The sequence below is a fragment of the Ursus arctos genome, unplaced genomic scaffold, assembly GCF_023065955.2.
Source record: "Ursus arctos isolate Adak ecotype North America unplaced genomic scaffold, UrsArc2.0 scaffold_20, whole genome shotgun sequence".
Taxonomy (NCBI): Eukaryota; Metazoa; Chordata; class Mammalia; order Carnivora; family Ursidae; genus Ursus; species Ursus arctos.
In genome coordinates, this window is record NW_026622875.1 from 35,629,947 (window position 1) to 35,648,914 (window position 18,968).

Sequence of the window (18,968 nt, forward strand, 5' to 3'; positions counted from 1 at the left end):
GATATTTTAGAGTGCCAGCAAAAAGTTCTAGGTTTTGGTTTTGGCTCCCTGCTCCTTTGCCAGCTGGGGTAACTCAGGCAAGCCACGCCCCTTCTCTAGGCATTGAATTACTTGTCCTGTGGGGTTACTGGGAGGGGAAAATAAGATGATGTCGGCTAAAATAGCTTTGGAAAGTATCAGACAGGAATGCTGGTCGTTGTTAGATGGCATTTTAGAGTAGATTGATGGGTCCGGTGCGTGTTAGATGGAGCGCGAGTGGGAATGTATTGAAAGTGAGAAGAAAGCTGTTTCTTCAAATCAGCTATTAAAGAGCTGACCCAGGGTCTGGCCAGTTGAGAATAGAGAAGGTGTAAATCTGGGAGAGGCTTGGAAAGAGGAATCGGGTGGTCGTGGGTGAGGGCATTGAATGCAGTTGTACACTGAGCCTCAGGATCTGGGAGAAAGGCAGATTCCACTGAAGGGAATCGGCTAGTTGGAAAGGGGTGTTGGGGTTGAGGGCGAGCCTATGGTAAAGCATCCTGCGCAAAGATGCTAGGTGTGGGCAGTTGGGAATGCAGGCTGGAAGTTCTGCTTTGCAGGTTGGGCTGGTTATGTGGATTTGAGCGAGGCATCCGCCCGGATGATGGTGGATACCATGAGAATGTGAGCTGTCCAAGGAAGCAACATGTCTGGTGCGGTGTATTTTGCTCATCCCAGCCGACTTGGTGTCAGAACAACAGGCTAAAGAGTGAAAAACTCTGTCTGTCTGCTGGTTGTCTGGCCTGCTCAATGTCAGCCAAACAATTTGACAAGTCTTTCCACTGTTGAAGACTGAGCTGTCTGTGTTGGCAAGTTCACTGATAAAGTCTGAGATTAGTTCTGTGTGTTATCAGAGGAGATTCGGGGATTGTCTGGGATTTAGGGTTCTGGGCCACCAGTTTCTTGGCCTTGGTGTCATTCAGGTTACCTCTTGAGGCCCTTCCAGGGGTGATGCGTGTTTGGGTTGGTCCTGGAGACGTGACTCAGATGTGATGGCAGGGTCTGGCCCATGCCTAGGCCATTTGGTAGCACTGGAGTCGTTCAGCACCTTTTTAGATAATGCCTAAGGGTTGGGCCTTTGATTCAGTCAGACCTGACTATTTAGCATAAAGAGGGCAGTTCCTGATGGAGCTCCAGCCTAGGATTTCTTCCAGACGGCGAGGTCAGGAGGTTTTCTGTTGATTTGATGTTGGAGTCATCTCGGAGAGCTTGGAAGAGGAGCGTTTGAATAGGGTGTTTATACCTGGGTCATTTCCTCATGGCATATTTTCCATTCTCCTTCTGTATCCTTGACCACTCTGCAGTGTTTGCTTTGGGTCCTTGTGACTTTCCAGACTAAAATGGCACTGTTCATTAAGGTCTTCAGAGATGTTTCTGCCTGAATTAGCACACTGGTTATCTTTTCTCCCCTTCCACTTCTGTTTTTACTTTCAATTCCAGGCAAATTTGTCTCCTGAGGGAAGCCTCCCACTCCCACTCCCACCTTCTCCTTTTCACTTGTGCCAAAAGTACCCAGATTTTGGGGGTACCTGGCTGGCTCTGTTGGTAGAGCATGCAACTCTTGATCTTGGGGTGGTGAGTTCGAGCCCCATTTTGGGTATAGAGATTACTTAAAAATAAAATCTTAAAAAAAAAGTACCTAGATTTTTAAAAATCCCAGTTTCAAGTCCTAGCTTCGTGGTGTCTGCTGGCTTTCCGTGTACAACTGTGTGAACTGGAAGGATTGTCACAGTGGAGAAAGAGTTTACGTCCCAGAAAGGATTAGCTAGCCATTTATATTTAAACCGAATATGGAAGACTGAAGTTCATCCTGGGAAAAGAGGAAGGTGTTAACACATCCATCAGACCACTTTCTCCTTTCAGGTCTTTGCTACTCCAAGTTTGGTCTTCACCTGGGAACTGTTTAGAAAAGCAGCATCTTGGGCTCCACCCTAGACTTACTGAATCTTAATCTGCATTTTAAGAAGATTTCCTAGGTGATTCAGGAGCAGATTAAAGTTTGAGAAGCACTGCTCCGAATCGCAAGAGCTCACAAGAGCATTATTCAAATTGCTTCCAAAGCAGTTCACTTCCAAATTTATTGGGATCACAACTCCTTACAGGGACTGTTGTTGTTTTCAAATAGGATTAAAAGAGTTTTTTGTGTTTGTTTTGTTTTTCAGAGTAACACATGCACACCATTAGGAGGAAAATTCAGGCAACTGACTCCCTGATTTCAGGCAAATGAAAGATTAGCCCTCTCCCCTGTCCTCCTGCATACCAGCTTTCACTCCCTTTCTCGCATCTCCGGGACAGTGACTGTTACCCCTCCCCCACCCTCCAGACCTGCACGCTACAGTTTATACTACAATCCAAGGAGGGGAATTAGATTCACTGCACAGAAATCCATTTAGATTCCAGTTAGGTTCGAATGAAGCTGTTGAATATGTCAGAAAGTTGGATGTCAGCAAGTCCGGAGTGTTGAATGAGGGAGCCCAAGTGAATGCGGCTTTATTATTAGCAAGTTTTAATTGTTTCAAAGGCTCCATTCATTTTAAAAACAGGGCAGCCTACTTAATGACTTATTCCCATCATTTCTCTTTTGCCAAGACAAATTCGACAGTGCAGGTGTGGCCACCTAGACACTAACAGAGGGGAACTGAGATGGAGACCTCCCCATTTTTCTGGCCTCCCCCCGCCCAAATGTAGCTTATTAAGCTTCTTTGTGAGGAGAAAATATACCTCACTTTTGGGACGCATTTGCAGAAGACCTGTATTTGAAGGGATAATTAATTATTAGCTGTTCTTGCATTTAAATTTTTTAATTTTTATATTTTTAAAGACTTATTTATTTTAGGAGGGAAGGGCTGAGGAAGAGGGAGAACCAGGTTGACTCCATGCTGAACTTGGAGCCCGACTTGGGGCTCGATCCCATGACCCAGGGCTCGATCCTATGACCCTGAGATCATGACCCAAGCCGGACTTGACCCAAAACCAGGAGTCACTTAACTGACTGTGCCACCCAGGTGCCCCAGTTCTTGCCTTTTTAAAAAAACTTCAGTGAGATATAATTGGATGTCTGTGGTTTTAAGTTTACAGTTCAGTGACTTTTAGGAAATTCAGTTTTAGATGTCCATCTCCCCCAAAAGATCCTTGTGTCCATTTGCTGTCAAACCTGTTTGCATGCCAGCCTCAGACTAATCAATCTAGTTTCTGTGTCTATAAATTTGCCTTCTCTGGAATTGCTATAAATGGAATTACACAGTATGGGACCGGCTTCTCAGCACAATGTTTTTGAGGCTCATTCATACAGCGTATATATCAGCATCTCATTCTTTTTTATTTTTTATTTTTTTTAAAGATTTTATTTATTTATTTGACAGAGATAGAGACAGCCAGCGAGAGAGGGAACACAAGCAGGGGGAGTGGGAGAGGAAGAAGCAGGCTCATAGCGGAAGAGCCTGATGTGGGGCTCGATCCCATAACGCCGGGATCACGCCCTGAGCCGAAGGCAGCGCTTAACCGCTGTGCCACCCAGGCGCCCCCTCATTCTTTTTTAATGCCAAATAATATTCCCCTGTGTGAATATGCCATATTTTGTTTTATGTATTCACCAGCTGATGGACGTTTGAATGCTTTCCACCTTTTGGCCAACTGGTATGAATAATGAGGAGTGGACATCTGTGTTCAAATCTTTGTGTGGACGTGTTTCATTTTTCTGGGGCAGATACTTTGGAATGGGTTTGCGGGGTCATGTAAATTTATGTTTAACTTTTACAAACATTTATTTTTTTAAGTTGTGGTAAAATATACATCACATAAAATTTACCATCTTAACCATTTTGAAGTGTATCATTCGTTAGCATTAAGAAACTCACACTGTTGGGGCTCCTGGGTGGCTCAGTCAGTTGAGCTTCCGACTTTGGCTCAGGTCATGATCTCAGAGTCCTGGGATAGTAGGACTCTGCACTCAGTGGGGAGTCTGCTTGTCCTTCTGCCCCTCTCCCCACTTGTGCTCGCTCTCTCTCTCAAATAAATAAAATCTTAAAAAAAAAAGAAAAAAGAAAAGAAGCTCATATTGTTGTGCAATCATCACTAACTACCAGTATCTGTGAACTCATATCATCTTCCCAAACTGAAACTTTATACCCATTAAACAGTAATTCTCATTCCTCCTTCCCCTCAGTTCCTGGCAGCTAGCATAATCCTGCTGACTTTCGGTGATCTGTCTACTCTAGGTATCTCATACATGTGGAGCCATACAGTATTTGTCCTTTTGTGACTGGCTTATTTTACCTCACATGCTGCCCTCAAGGTTCATCCATGTTGAAACATGTGTCAGAATTTCTGTTCTTTTTTAAAGCTGAATACTATTCCCTTGCATTCATATACTTCAGTTTGTTGATCCATTCTCTTGTCAGTGGACACTTGGGTTACTTCTGCCTTTTGGTTATTATAAATAATGTGTTTGTGAATTTGGGTGTGAAGTTAAATTTTTAAGTTCCTACTTTCAATTCTTTGGGGTATATACTCAGAAGTGGAATTGCTAGATCATACAGTAATTCTATTTTTAATATTTTGAGGAACCGTCATACCATTTTTTATAGTGCCTGGCCAATTTTCCTTTCCACCAATAATGCATGTAAGTTCCTGTTTCTCTACATCCTCACCAACACTTGTTCTTTTCAGTGTTTTTGTTGATAGCCATCCTAATGAGTATGAGGGGGTCTCTCCTTGTGGTTCTGATTTGCATTTCCCTGGGGATTAGTGATATTGATTATCTTCGTGTATTTATTGACCATTTGTATGTCTTTGGAGAAGTGTCTATTCAAGTCTTTTGCCCATTTTTTAAATTGGGTTTTTTATTCTCTCATTGCTGAGTTGTAAGAGTTCTTTATATAATCTAGATACTAACCCCTTATCAGGTATTTGATTGGCAATTTTTTTTTTATTTTGTGGATTGCATTTTCACTCTGTTGATTGTGTTCTTTGATGCACTGGAGTTTTTCATTCCGATTCAATCCAGTTTATTTTTTTCTTTTGTTGCATGTGTTTTTGGCGTCCTATCAAGACAGGACAGGACACTGAAGATTCAGTGTCCTGAAGCTTTTCAAAACTCTGTTTTCTTTTAAGAGTTTTGTAGTTCATTGGGGCGCCTGGGTGGCACAGCGGTTAAGCGTCTGCCTTCGGCTCAGGGCGTGATCCCGGTGTTATGGGATCGAGCCCCACATCAGGCTCCTCTGCTATGAGCCTGCTTCTTCCTCTGCTATGAGCCTGCTTCTTCCTCTCCCACTCCCGCTGCTTGTGTTCTCTATCTCTATCAAATAAATAAATAAAATCTTTAAAAAAAAAAAAGTTTTGTAGTTCAGGTTTTATGTTTAAGTCTTTGATCCATTTGGAGGTAATTTTTGTATGTGGTGTGAGGCAAGGGTCAAACAACTTCTTTCTTTTGCAAGTGAATATCCAGTTTTTCTAGCGTCATTTATTGAAAAAACTCTCCCTTCCCCATTGAATGCTCTTGGCAAAAATCATTTGATTTTTATGTGAGGGTTTATTTTTGGGCTCTCTGTTCTATTCCATTGGTCTATGCTTAACTTTTTAAGAAGCCACCAAACTCTTTTCTACAGTCGCTACCATTTTATATCCCCTCCAACAGTGTTTGAAGATTCCCATTTCTCTACATCCTTGTCAACATTTTTTATTGTCTGCTCTTTTGATTATAGCTATCCTCAAGGGTATGAAGTTGTATCTCACAATGGTTTTGGTGTTGACTTTTAAACATTCTACTTTCGTCTAACCCGGAACAGAAACGTAGTAAAATAGAGTGAGAACCTCCACACACAGCGACAGGACCACAGTTATCTGCATGAACATACCCAGTGCAGCTGCAGGGTAGACTAAAAAAGTTCAGGCAAATCTCTTAACATCTTAGAGCCTCAGCTTTTTCTTCTGAATAATGGGAATAATTAATACCTTTCTCATACAGGATGAGATAAGAACAAGTGTACAAGTGCATTTCTCATTTTAGGTGCTTAATAAATGTTGGATTCACAGTTTTACTCCATAAATTACCCTTCAGTGTGTTCTTGGCTGTGGGATAATCCCTGTCACTGATTTCAGTTTTCCAGCAAATAGGACTTCCCAGTATTTCAAGCATGACTGAATGCTGCTAGTCAGCTTGGCTGTCTTTCTCGTGTTCCTCTGGATGTCACCCAAATACCTTCACACCCGTCTCATTGACACCAAGTGAACTGTAAGCACCCTGCTCCCTTCTCTGTCAGTCATCTGAGTCATGATCGCTTGTTTATCCAGTTTAGCTTCCTTCTCATGCTCTGTCCTGGCTTCTGCAGACGACAACGAAGGCTGCTGCGTTCTCTTGCCGTACAACCCTGGATGCTACTGGGGCAGAACCGCTTTTATCCTGGGCCAGAACCGCTTTTATCCTGGGCCTGTTGAAGCAGTCCAGTGGCCATTTCTTCTTGGTTCTGCCGTGTCTGTAGAGACTTGCTCTTGGGGGAGACAAAGTCATCTGGGCAGCTTTCCCCTCCTTGTGCCCGGGTTGCTAGCTGCTGCAGTCATTGGCTTGGCCGCACACTCCCTGAAAGGTTGTCCTTCCGCTGATCCTTTGTGAAAGCCGCAAGGCCTGTCCCCTTGGGAGTTCCCGTAGATAGCAGCTGTCTTGCCTAATTAAGGAGAGGCATGGGAAAGGTGTTTTGAAGGAAAACCTCTTATCTGGAAGAACAGTGGCTGGGCCTGCACATCTGGAAAGGAGATATAAAGGCCAGGGCAGAGGGCATGGTGGCGGCAGCTTGGACCATGTGGCAGAAAGTGCTTTGCTGGCAGCCAAAAATAATGACATTGAATGTTTTCTAAAGGACTTGGTATGTCCTCTTCAGTAAATTGGGGAAGAAGTCCCACACATCTTAAAATTTTTGTGCACTGAGGTTTCTGAGAGTCCCATGGTGCTTGTACGCGTGTAGGAAGTACTTGGCATATCCTACAAAAAAAGAAAAAAGTCCTGAAGCAGGTGAGCCAAGCTCAAGGAATTTCCAGGTATCTCAGAGGGGTATAACGTGAACCACTTAGAACTGCTTAGGAAATGTTGGGACTATTCTAGGCATAAGCTGTTAGGGTCCATAGCAAAGACTTGGGGGGGGGGGTTGGGAGAGTAGATTCCTTTTAAATTCTAGTGCAGTGATGTCCAATAGAAATATAGTGTGAGCCACACATGTAACTTAACATTTTCTGGTAGCCACATAAGTATTAGTTTACTAGAATTGCTGTAACCAATTATCAACGACAAGGTGGGTGAAGCAACAGAAACTTTCCTCATTCACAGTTTTGGATGCCAGTGATCTGAAATTGAGGTGTTGGCAGGGCCATACGCCCGCCAAAGGCTCTGGGAAAAATCCTCTCTTGGCCCCTGGCTGTCCTTGGCATTCCTTGGTGTGTAGATGCATCACTCCAAGGAATGAGTCTTTGCCTCTGGCTTCAGTTGGCCTGTGCATCTATGACTCAGGGTCCAAATCTCCCTCTCCCTTTTTAAATAAAAGCACCACTTACAGCTTTTAGGGCAGTCGAAATCCAGGATCATTTCATCTCAACATCCTTAAGTAATCATATCTCCAAAAATCATACCAATTTTCAAATAAGATCCCTTCTGGGGTTCCAAGTGGACATGCACTTAGGGGGACACTGTTCAGCCCACTCCAACACATGAAAAAAGGAGAGAGAAAAGTCAACCATTAAATTTTATCAATTGTAATCTATTCTTTAACCTGATATTCCACAATATCGTTATAACATGTAATCAATAGAAAATAATTCTAAATGAGATATTTTAACATTCTTCTTTTGTTTTTGACACTAAGTCTTTGATCTCTAGTGGTTATTTTACGCTTACAAGGCATCCCAGCTTGGACCTGCTACCTTTCGAAGACTGGGTACCCACTTATGGCTGGCTGCCACATCCTGGCCCGCACAGTTACAGTGCTGTGGGGCTGACAAAACGTTTCTATTTCTCAGTGTTTTGCCTGTGTTTTCTTCTTCTCTCCTTTGCTCTCTCTGTCCTTTTATCTTCCTATTAGTTTTCAGGGAATTTTCTATTTATTTGGAAAAAGTCTCATTTGTCCTGAACAAAAGACGTAAAAGTCTACTTTGTGAAAGCTGCTGGGAACCCAAGACTCAGTGGGGGAAGCAAAGTGAACCAGTTTTGAAAGAAAAGTCCTTTATTCAGTTACATTTGTAAGTGTTTATTGTTGGTTGAATTCATTAAGCACTTCTATCACAAGTAGCTTAAATAAGTGTGGTTAATATTTAGGATGTAACATTTTTTGTTAGGGCAGTATAAGACTTTATTATTCCAAAATCTCTCTGCCATGACATCTGAGACCCATTTTCAGCCCCCCATGAACATGGCCATTCTTCTCTGTCATGTTAAGACAAGAAGGGGAATAAACTTTTCTTTCTGGGCTGACTACTTTTAAGTTTGTTGCAATAGTGAAGTTAAGATTTATATCTCTAAAAATCTGTATTGTCTTCTTTAAGAATTGCAGGCTTGTTACTTTTTGGCTTGAACCTCAGTAAAGGCTTTTTATAAGCAACCCCACGGGGAGAAAAGTTTTGGATCCTTGAATTCTTAAATGTGGTTTGTGATAAGAATATGGTTTCTACCCTTCCTCCCCCACGACTGATTTATACTGAGTCTCTGTTGTTGTCATTGGAATTTTTCTGGAATTATGATTCCCCTCAGATAAATTAATGTTAAAGAAAATTAGCAAGCAACCCATAAATATGAACCGTAGAGAAGAATATAAAGTACAATGTGGATGTCCTTTTCCCTCCCCCATTTTTGCCCCCTCCCCCATAAGTATGTATCTGTCTAGTTTCTCTGTGTATCCAAATACATACATGTTTAAATTGCCTATTCACTAATTTAAAAAAAAAAAGAGATATTGGATTATGCTTTGTATTATTCTATAGTTTGCTTTTCCAGCCTTTTACTCGGACCTAGAGAGGTTCCAAGTCTACACAGTTAGCTGTGTAGATAAAGGTGGTATAGTAGTCTGTGGTACCAATCTACATAACTTTTTTTTTTTTTTTTAATCAGAGAGCGAGAGAGCGCGCCAACGTGTATGCACAAGTGGGGGGGGGGGGGGAGGAATGGTAGGCAGAGGGAGAAGCAGGCTCCCTGCTGAGCAGGGAGCCCGATGTGGGACTTGATCCCAGGACCCTGGGATCATGACCTGAGCCAAAGGCAGCTGCTTAACCAGCTGAGCCACCCAGGTGTCCCCCAATCTACATAACTTAATAAATTCTTTACCTATTGCTTAGATTTTACCCAACATATATTTTCCTTTAGTCCAATAAATGGTATACGAATATCATTGAGCACATGGGAGTATTTCTGTAGGAATGCTTCCAAGCAGTGCACTTGGGCCAAAGGGCATGAACATTGCAGTTTGGTCTCTGAAAGGCTCTACCAGTCAGTGTCTCCTCCCACACATGGGCTATGAGGGTGTGTGTTTCCCCACATCTTGGTCCGCTTTAGATATCAGTGTCAACCTTTTATTTATTTATTTTTGCCAATTTAATTAGTCTGAGGAAATATGTCGCAGGGCTTTTAATTTTTCATTTCTCCATTACTAGTTACTTTGACCATTTTGTAGGTTTATTTGCCATTAGCATTCATTTTTCTTGGAATCACCTGGATTTGCGATTTTTTTCTATTAGACTGTGCTTTTTCTTATTGTTTTATAGATGATCTTTATATATTCTGAATATTAATACTGTTACATATGTTGTAAGTACTGATTATGGAACTTACAGAGGGAATTTGAGGAGAATTGATATCTTTATAATACAGTGTCTTTCTATCATGAACAATGCATATTTCCTTGTTTCAGTGAAGAAATTCATCCAATCTTTAGTAGAAGGTTGTGGTTTCCTGTATATATATATCTTACTCATCTCCTTGAAGGCTTGTTCCTAAGTATTTGATGGTTTTTGCCATTAGGGTTTTTTTTCCTATTACATTTTCCATGTGGTTATTGCTGATACAGAGAAAAGTTTCTGAGTTTTGTATGTTGATCTTATTATCCCGCCAATTTATTGATTTCTTTGTAAGTTATGACAATCTCTAAGGATTGTATGCCAATTTTTATAGCTTTTGTGTATTTCCAGGACAGTGTTGAACAGTGGATGTATTGAGGGCTTCCTTGTTTTAGTAACTTTAATCAGAATGATGTGTCTATTTAGTATAATGTTTATTTTCAAGTTAGGGTAATTTTCTTCTATGACAAATTTGATATTTTTAAAAATCAGAAATCGATACTGAATTTTATGAAAAGCTTTTTTGGCATAAATTGTAATTCTTTTTTCTTAATTTGTTAATGTAATTAATTTGCTTGAAAGGATTATCTTTGCATTCTTGTCATAAACTTTACTTAGTTATTATGTGCCAAAATGCATGATTTTAATTGTGTACTGTTGTATTTAACTTACAAATATTTTATTTCAGTTTTTTGGGTTTTTTTTTTTTGTGAGATTGGGCTAATGACTTTCTCGGTGTTTTCTGCAATCTTTTTTTGTGTCAGGGTTATACTGGATTCATAGAATGACATGTGAGTTTTTCATCTTTTTCTAATGCTCTGAAACAATTTACAGTAAAAGGAATAATGTGGTCCCCTGCTGTCCAGTGTGGTAGCCACTAGCCACAGATAACCATTAAGCACCTGAAACATGGCTCATCTGAATAGAAATGTGCTGTCATATTTGCCTTGGATTTTGAAGACTTAGCATAAAAAAATATGTAAAATGTCTCAATAATTTTTTAGAAAAATTATTAAAAATAAAATTTTATTAAAAACTATTAGATATAGATTAAATAAAATTATTAAATAAAAATATTAAATAAAATTATTAAAAATAAAAGTGTTTTTATTCTGATTACTTGTTGAAATGCTAATATTTTAGATGTATTATATTAGATTTATTGTTTTACTTTTTAAAATATGTCTACTAGAATATTAAAATGTTTTTATATGGTTCACATTATATTTATTTTGGATAGTTCTTGAGAGTTAACTGGAACTTACCTATAAAACCATCTGATCCTGGGCCTTTTTTTAGATCTTTGACTACCTTTTCATTATCTTCTAGGGTTGTTAGAAAACTTTACTACCTATTAAGTGAGGTCTTATAATTTGTATTTTCTTAGGAAGTTCCTTGTTTCATCCGGTTTTTCATATTTATTGATACAAAGTTCTAAGAGTACTTATTTTACTTATAAAATAAATCTTTAGTTTTACCTCCTTTCTCACTGTTCTTTTTTCCCTGCCTTCTTTAGAGTCGTCAAGAGTTTGTTTATTTTAATGGTCTTTTCAAAAAATTAACAATTTATTATACTGGTTAGGTATATGATTTTGTTTGTTATTGATTTCCCTGATTTTTTTTTACATTAGTTCCTTTTGTCAATTTTTCTTGAGTTTATTTTGTTACTCTTTTTCTAGATTATTGAGTTGAATGAGTAGTTTGTTTATTTTTAATCTTTGTGTTTTCCCCATAAATGCGTTTAAGGGCATATGTTCTCCTTTAAGTGTTGCCTTGATCGTACCCCATAGATTTTGATATATCGTGTTCTTACTAGGTGGTTGTGTATATGTAACCTGGCCATCTCTTTCTCTTCACTTCCGTTTTGTTACAAAATGTCCAGCAAGATCACTCAATATGCCTTGAATGACTTCCCACTGCTCTTAACCTCTTGTGGAAATGGAGCTAATTTATTTTTTAAGGAGAATCACTTTTTACGTAACTTGTAAGCAGTCCAGTCTTTTGTTCAGTAAGAGCTGTAGCCTCTATCATAATGATTGGGGCCAGTATCCTCAAACTATTTCCATTGGTTGCATCCTCTTCAAGTCCTTGCTTTAAAGTATTAACTGTCATAGTTCCTCATGACCTCACCGTTCACCCAAGGAGTACTCCTACCATATTGTCATTATCGGTGCCACCATAATCTTTATTACTACTTCCATTTATTCAGTATCTACCCACATTAAGTGCTTAATGCCCCCAACAGTCTTGTGAGATAGGTATTTTAAAATCCACTTTATAGATTGGGAAGCTCGGAGAGGGTATGTGATTCACTCTAGATTCACATAGTAAGTGTTGGAGCTAAGATTTGAAACGGTATTTCTGTAACTGCAAGTCCTTTCCTCTTGACCATGACATTGATGCTGTATACCGTCACCTGTGGCTTTTCTACCAACTTCAACCTAAGCTGAAGCATTTTGCTGACCCAGATTTTGCCTGCATTCCTTCTCCTGCTGCTGCTGTGAGTTGGTTGAGAGCAGGGTGTTGAGGGGCAGTGGAGAAAGAGAAAGAGCCCTTGCAAGAGCGCTTTCCCAGAGTTTCCTGCCAGTCTCTTTTGTGATGGCGGATAGCCTCAAACTTCATGTCTTTCCTCTGGCCCCTTTTCTCTATCCCTGGCCTCTTTGCTCCTCTAGAGTCTGAGGAAGGCAGTATAGCCTGAAAGAATGTTCTAGTTCACAGACTTTGCTGCAGGAAGATCTTGTCTCTTACCACACTGTCTGGGAAGATTTCCAGGAATCTGTTTGCTGAGCAGAGCTTCAGGAGGAATACGTATGCATCACCTGTTTGATTCAGTCCCAAAGTCTTATCTCTTCTGGGCCAGTGGTTTGCACCCTTTGGTTTTTAATTTAGGCTGAATTTTTAAGATAAATATCACGACTAAAAAAAGCAAGGGGCAGGCAGAGATCTCTAAATGATCTCTATTTTTAAAAAGTAATTTTATAATATATTTGTTTATAGTGATAATTTTAGAATTTTGAACTATACATGTTCTTTTATCCCCTTCATAAAAATCCTAGAAAATTCTGACACAAAGAAGGTGAACCTCCCTCTTTTCTCCTCTGCTACCCAGCCTCAGGAGAGTACCACGGGTCTCAAATTCCATAAAAATGTTTTGGAGAAAGTAGGTGCCTACATATTTGACTTTACATGAGGTCAGGGGTAAGAAGTATGTTCCAGAGCACACACATGCTATTCTCCTTCGGAAATGAACTGTTCTTCCCCTCCTGTCATCCCACTTGAAGGGTCCCTTGTCTGTATAGATCTTCCTGACATGCTCCTATTAGTGTGTCAGTGTGTGTGCGTGTGTAAGATTTTATTTTTAAGTAATCTCCACATCCAACATGGGGCTTGAAATCACAACCCCGAGATCAAAGGTTGCATGCTTCACTACCTGAGCCAGCCATGCGCTCCAAGTGTGTGTGTGTGTGTGTGTGTGTGTGTGTGTGTGTGTTTCATGGATCCATTACTAGTAACCCTTCCTTTTAAATCAGAGATGCTCAACTTTGTCTACACATTGGAATCACTAGCTTAAGAATAATATTGATGCCTGGGACCTATCCACAGGAATCCTGATATAATTAGTCTGGGGTCAGGTATAGGTATCAGGCTTAACAGAGCTCCCCAGTAATTCCAATATGCCTCTAAGGTTGAGAACCATGGGGATACAGTTTTATTTTTTTCTCTTATTTATTTATTTATTTGAGAGAGAGAGAGCTTGTGCAAGGGACACAGGGAGAGAGAGAATCCTAAGCAGGTTTCACACTCAGCACAGAGCCCAACATGGGGCTCAATTCCACGACCCTGAGATCATGACCTGAGCCAAAATCAAGTCGGCTGCTTAAGATTTTTATTTCTTTATTTCTTTATTCTTTATTTCTTATTTATTCCTTATTTATTCTTTATTTCTTTATACCTCTAGATTTTTATTTCCGCAGAAATTCATCGTGTCTGCAGTATCTGGTCCTATGATTGACATGTAATAGGTGCTCAGTTAGTGTTTGAAGAGTGAATAAATAGTGCATAAGGGAGTAGGAAAGGTTCGCATTCTGCCTGCGCTTTTCCCTCTGCGCTCTTCCCACCCGACCTCCAAATACAGAGAAGACACTCCCTGTTACATTGTCTTCTGAGGTAATTCATTCCTAAACTGTCTTAGGTGAAAAGCTATGGTATGATCCCATGGATTTCAGCCCCAAGTACGATATGGACAGATCTCTTACCTGTAGACTCGTACCTTTGAACCAAAAAGTGGTGTTTTGTCAAGGTTGATAGCTCTTGATAGAAGTGGGAGTGTGTAGGCCCCAGTGCTTTTGAATCGATTCAGAGCAAGTTGGCTTCTCAAGCTTCCTTGTAATGAGGAATTTCATGTCTCACTGGGTCACTGTCTCTCCAAGAATCTGGAGTTACAAATGCTGGCTGTGGGTGGTTTTATTCTGGTCCATACGGAATTCCTACCAGTTTTCCTGCCTGCCCGTAGAAAATCTGACAAAGAAAGAGACTTGGGCTGTGGTTGCTACTGTGCCCAGATGCAGAAGCCATCACGTTTGTCAGATGCTAATGTGGTTACCTAGGTGAGTGAGGACAGATTCCCAGATTACATAATTCCCTGGGGTTTTGAACTGAATTTATTACCCACCTGACCTCCAGCCCTAAAGTTAATCTTGGGCTTTAGTAAATGATGAAACTCTTAACTAGCCTACTTGGCATCTTTATGGTACTTCCAGGTGTATCCTGTGTTCTGTTGGTGGGCCTTAGTTAAGGTACTAGAGTTCTTTCCATCTAGATATCAAAGAGATTTATAAATTCTGGAATGTACGAGTAATTATTGTGCTTCCCTGTGTAAAAGAATGCATATCTGATCCTGGATTGGAAGTTAAAAATGAAAGGAAATAGGATAATTTGCTCCTGTAAGTTAGTGATAGAAAAATGGATGCCTTAGTGGGTAATGCTAAAGGAAAAGAGAAAGTGGGGAGGCTTTATACAAATGAGGAAAGGAAAAAAATCAAAGAAAGAAATGAGTTTGAAAACATCTGGCTTCTTGTCTTTGTGTTCTCTTCAAGCCCAGAGGACCCTCTTGGGGAAGGAGAGACAAGTAACCAAGCTGAAGTCCTTCTAATTACCTGTGAGGCCTTGGAAGATTCCTTCTACTTTCAGCTCAGCTCTTTCCTTGCCTCACAGCGCTCTAGCCATGCTGGTCCTTGCCCTGTGTTGAGCAAGCCAGCCACTCTTGACTTTGCACTGGCCGTTCCCTCTGTCTGGGATGTTCTTCTACCATATATCTAGTGGTCAGCTCCTTCTGCTCCTTCAAGTCTTTGTTTTATTGCCACTTTCTCAAAAAGGCCTACTTAAAATTGCAGATTCTATCCTACCCTCCCCCAACCCACCTTTACCCATCTCTTCATCTTTCTTTCCATAGCACTGTCGCTTTCTAATATACTGTATAATTTGTTATTTGGTGTTGCCTGTTTGCCCCAGCCCTCACCACCCCAAGGACAGGATCTTTATTTGTTCACTTCCATACCTAGCAAAAGTACCCAGCACAGAGTAGGCCCTCAAGACATACTGTCGAAGGAATGACGCAATATGCATTGTAGTTCTTTGGCTTGGAAATCAGTTCTACAAACTCAAAGGTTTTGGGCCATTGCTGTTTCTCCTTCTAGGTTCAGCCTGCTGTATTTAATTAATTTGTTGGGACTATTACCATCATTTCTCTTTCTCTAATCAAAGGCTTTTTTGGAAGGGGCAGCTGGATCAGACCAGCTGCTCAGAAAGCCAGAGGCTGTGGGAGTCCCTTGAAGTAGATATTGCACTGCTAGGAGAGGAGTGGTCCCCAGTGGGGATGGTTTCCTCCATCCCTACAAAGATTATAGGGATGCTTTCTGGAATGCAAGTTCTCATGAGAGTCCTTCTCAAAAACACAGCCCTTGAGAACTTTCCAATCTCTGAAGAAGAGGATGGCTCGTTGTAGGGAATTTCAAGGCCCAGTTCAGCCTAGTAACTGAGCGGTGTGGTTAACCATCTGATGCCTGGCCAAACAGAAGATGGTCACTTGAGCTACTCGCTGGGGGTTGTGCTACTAAGTTGCTGTTTCTGGTCTTGCCTTCTCCATCCTCATTGCGATAAAATGTGAGAAGCAGTCAGGTTGGGCTTGCCAGGCAGTCACAGGGTCCAGTGAAAAGGACTTATCTTCAAAAGCATAGGGACTTATCTTCAGAAACACATTTTCCTTCCACCTTGGCCTTCTTGCCTTGCCAGTTTTTTATTCTTTCTTTTCTTACTGTCCTAGATGTACACCCACTTCGGGAACTGTCCCTGTCTTGGAGAATTTTCTGTATGCAGTTAATTTAAGGTAGCAGCCATTCTATCATTTTCTACAAATCAGACTTCTGTTAACTTGAGCCATTTGCTACAGGGTTTGGGGGTTTAGGGACTGGGTTGGGGGGTGGGAAGCAGGGAGAAAATAACTGTGATGAAAGATGTAACACAAAGCCCAGGCACAAATATCTGTGTAATTTGTTTTGTTAGTGCTGTTCAGGAGAAGTAGAATGTGAACCGCATAAGTAATTTTAAATGTTCCAGTAGCCACATTTAAAAAGTGAAAAAGAAACAGGTCAAATGACTTTTAATATCTTTTAACTCCGTGCATCTAAAATATTAATGTTTCAGCATGTAACCAATGTGAAGATTATTAGTGAGATATTTTGTTTTCACATTAGTCTTCTAAATCTGGTACGTATTTCATATCTGCAGCACATTTCAGTTGGGGCTAGCTAATATTTCAAGCGCTCAGCGGCCACGTGTGGCTAGTGGTTACCATACTGGACAGCGTACACAGAAGGCTCTCACCCACAGTCAGTCAGCTATGTTACATGTTATTTTTATGACTGAAAATAGTTGAGATCTTTCTATCCTCGTCCTCCACTTCATAACCCAAGTCACCACAAAAAGGCTAAGTCATAAATCATATTCACTGTTCTCAGAGAAGGTAGGGAAATGCGAAGAGTATGGAAGATTTCTAGTTAAGGGTTGCTAAAATAATAAATACTGGTGTTCTGGTACAAGGAACCTGAGAAGTATCATCAATGGAAACCCCAGACTACACGGTGAGGCTCTCTCCATTTCTAAAGCTGGGAGCCTACGAAGGAGTTGGAGGAGCCTGCGAATGTGGTATCAGCTGGGTGTGTCCCTCCTTGTGTCCATGAGATTGCTAACTTCCTTAGTTTCGCGGGTTTCCTTTCTGGTCCATGGGGCAGAGTTGCAGCTGGAGCCTTCGAGCGTGCAAGGCATAGTCATGGCCAAGGCCCCAGCTGTGTTCCAGGGACCTCAGAACAGTCTGGCTTGTCGCCTTGGCCAGCTTTATGGATGCGCCCCCTCGGAACTGACCACTCCGTGGACATTTGCTTGGGGCCACGGTACCAAAGGGCACCGGTCTGCTGTCTGAGCTGTGGTTGTCAGATTCCAGCCAGCAGAAAGGAGACCAACAAAAAGACCTCAAAACCCAAAACATCTAGATCAAACAGCCGCTTTGCCTTTTTCTGTCTTTGTTTCTTGTGCATATGTAGGAAATTCTTAAGTCAGGAGTGGGGAGGGTAGCTGTCCTGTAACTCGTGGGTAGTGATCTCACGTAAAGCATCGAGTCCATTGCTGCCTGTTACATAATTTTATCTCTCTTTCCTTTTTTAGGCCGAGGAGTCTTGTAAATGTAATGGCTGGAAAAATCCCAACCCTTCTCCCACGCCCCCCAGAGCTGACCTGCAGCAGATCATTGTCAGCCTAACAGAATCCTGCCGGAGCTGTAGCCATGCCCTAGGTGAGTTCTTCCGTCTTCAAGGGATCTTGAACGATGCCATTGTTGCCTGAATTCCGTGGGTTAGCCATGCTTGCGTGCTGTTTACCTCCGAGTGAGGCAGTAACAAAAGAGTCCATTTAGTCTCATGAATTTGCTTAATGTGAGACAAGCCCCGCACTGTTCACACAGACTCCTTACCCATCTCTTCCCCTTTCCCCTAAGAGCTGGATTCAACTGGGGGATTGCCAGAGACGAAGGCGACAACTGAGCTGGTTGGAATAAAGCGTAACGTGTCCTGATTCATTCTGATCGGGGCCTGAGGGTCTTTGATCTCCACGGTAGAAAGCTCAACCAACTGGTTGGTTGTCTAATTGTTACTACTACTACTACTACTACTAGTACTATTATTATTATTATTATTTTCTGATTGCCTGAACTTTCTGGAAGTGCTTCATTTTGTCCTGTATTCTTTAGTTTCCTGCTTCTGGAAGCTCTTTCTTCATTGGCTTGTGTTTGGTGAATGTTTACTTGTGTTTTCCCTTTCAACCTTCTTATCTCTCCCTGCAAGATAATCATTGTCAGTTTGGCAAGATGGACTCTGCCAGAGTTACTCAATAGGACTGTGCGAATATGTTCTTGTCCTGATATGAGTTTTAAGTTAAAAATTTTTAAATTGTGTTTGGTTTGGGTAGATAAAAGTTAACGGTAGTGGTTTCCTCTGTATTAAAATTCTAGTTCATAGAGGATCATCTTGGAATATTATACTTTCCGCCTTCAGTTATCCAGTCTCCCAAAGAACGTCTCTATGTCCAGTTGACTGTCCAGTGCGGCTTCGGCAGAACATTCTCACTGCAGTGGCTTTTCCCCCTGACCGTTTCTAAGTGGGTGCCTTCTTTGGGACGTCATCTCTCTTTCAAGCTTCTTGGTGATATCAAATCGGGCAGCATCAGCCTTCAAGGTAGCATGATGTCAGGCCAGTCTGAAGCTTTATTTTGTACTCAGCTGGAGAGTATTTCAATACTTTCAGAGCAAAAAAGCAGATAATGTGATCTTCCCAGAAAGTTACTGCAGAGGACTAACCTTCCGAGAAAGGAAATGGAGACCACTGATCTCACAAAAGAAATAAACACACTAATAATTACATCACTGTATAACTGGCATTTAAAATAATGTAAGTTCTGATTTTTGAGACAGCCAGCACAACACCTTTGCTCGTAACTTACCTTTTCACAATTGATCCCTGAGCGAGTGCCCTTTAGAATTTGCCTCAGGAAATATGATGCAATATAAAGCTGGCTCAGAAACTTCTTAAGCA

General features: G+C 41.1%; 1 protein-coding gene across 3 annotated transcripts in view; it reads left to right on the top strand.

The window, feature by feature from the left end:
* The window catches only part of KAT2B (lysine acetyltransferase 2B), a 97,973-nt gene that overhangs the window by 12,253 nt on the left and 66,752 nt on the right, over window positions 1–18,968 (top strand). For all 3 annotated transcript variants that reach the window (XM_026496937.4, XM_026496936.4, XM_026496938.4), the window contains exon 2: window positions 17,548–17,674. In XM_026496937.4, coding sequence (XP_026352722.1) covers window positions 17,548–17,674 — 127 coding nt within the window. The remainder of the gene's footprint in view (window positions 1–17,547; window positions 17,675–18,968) is intronic.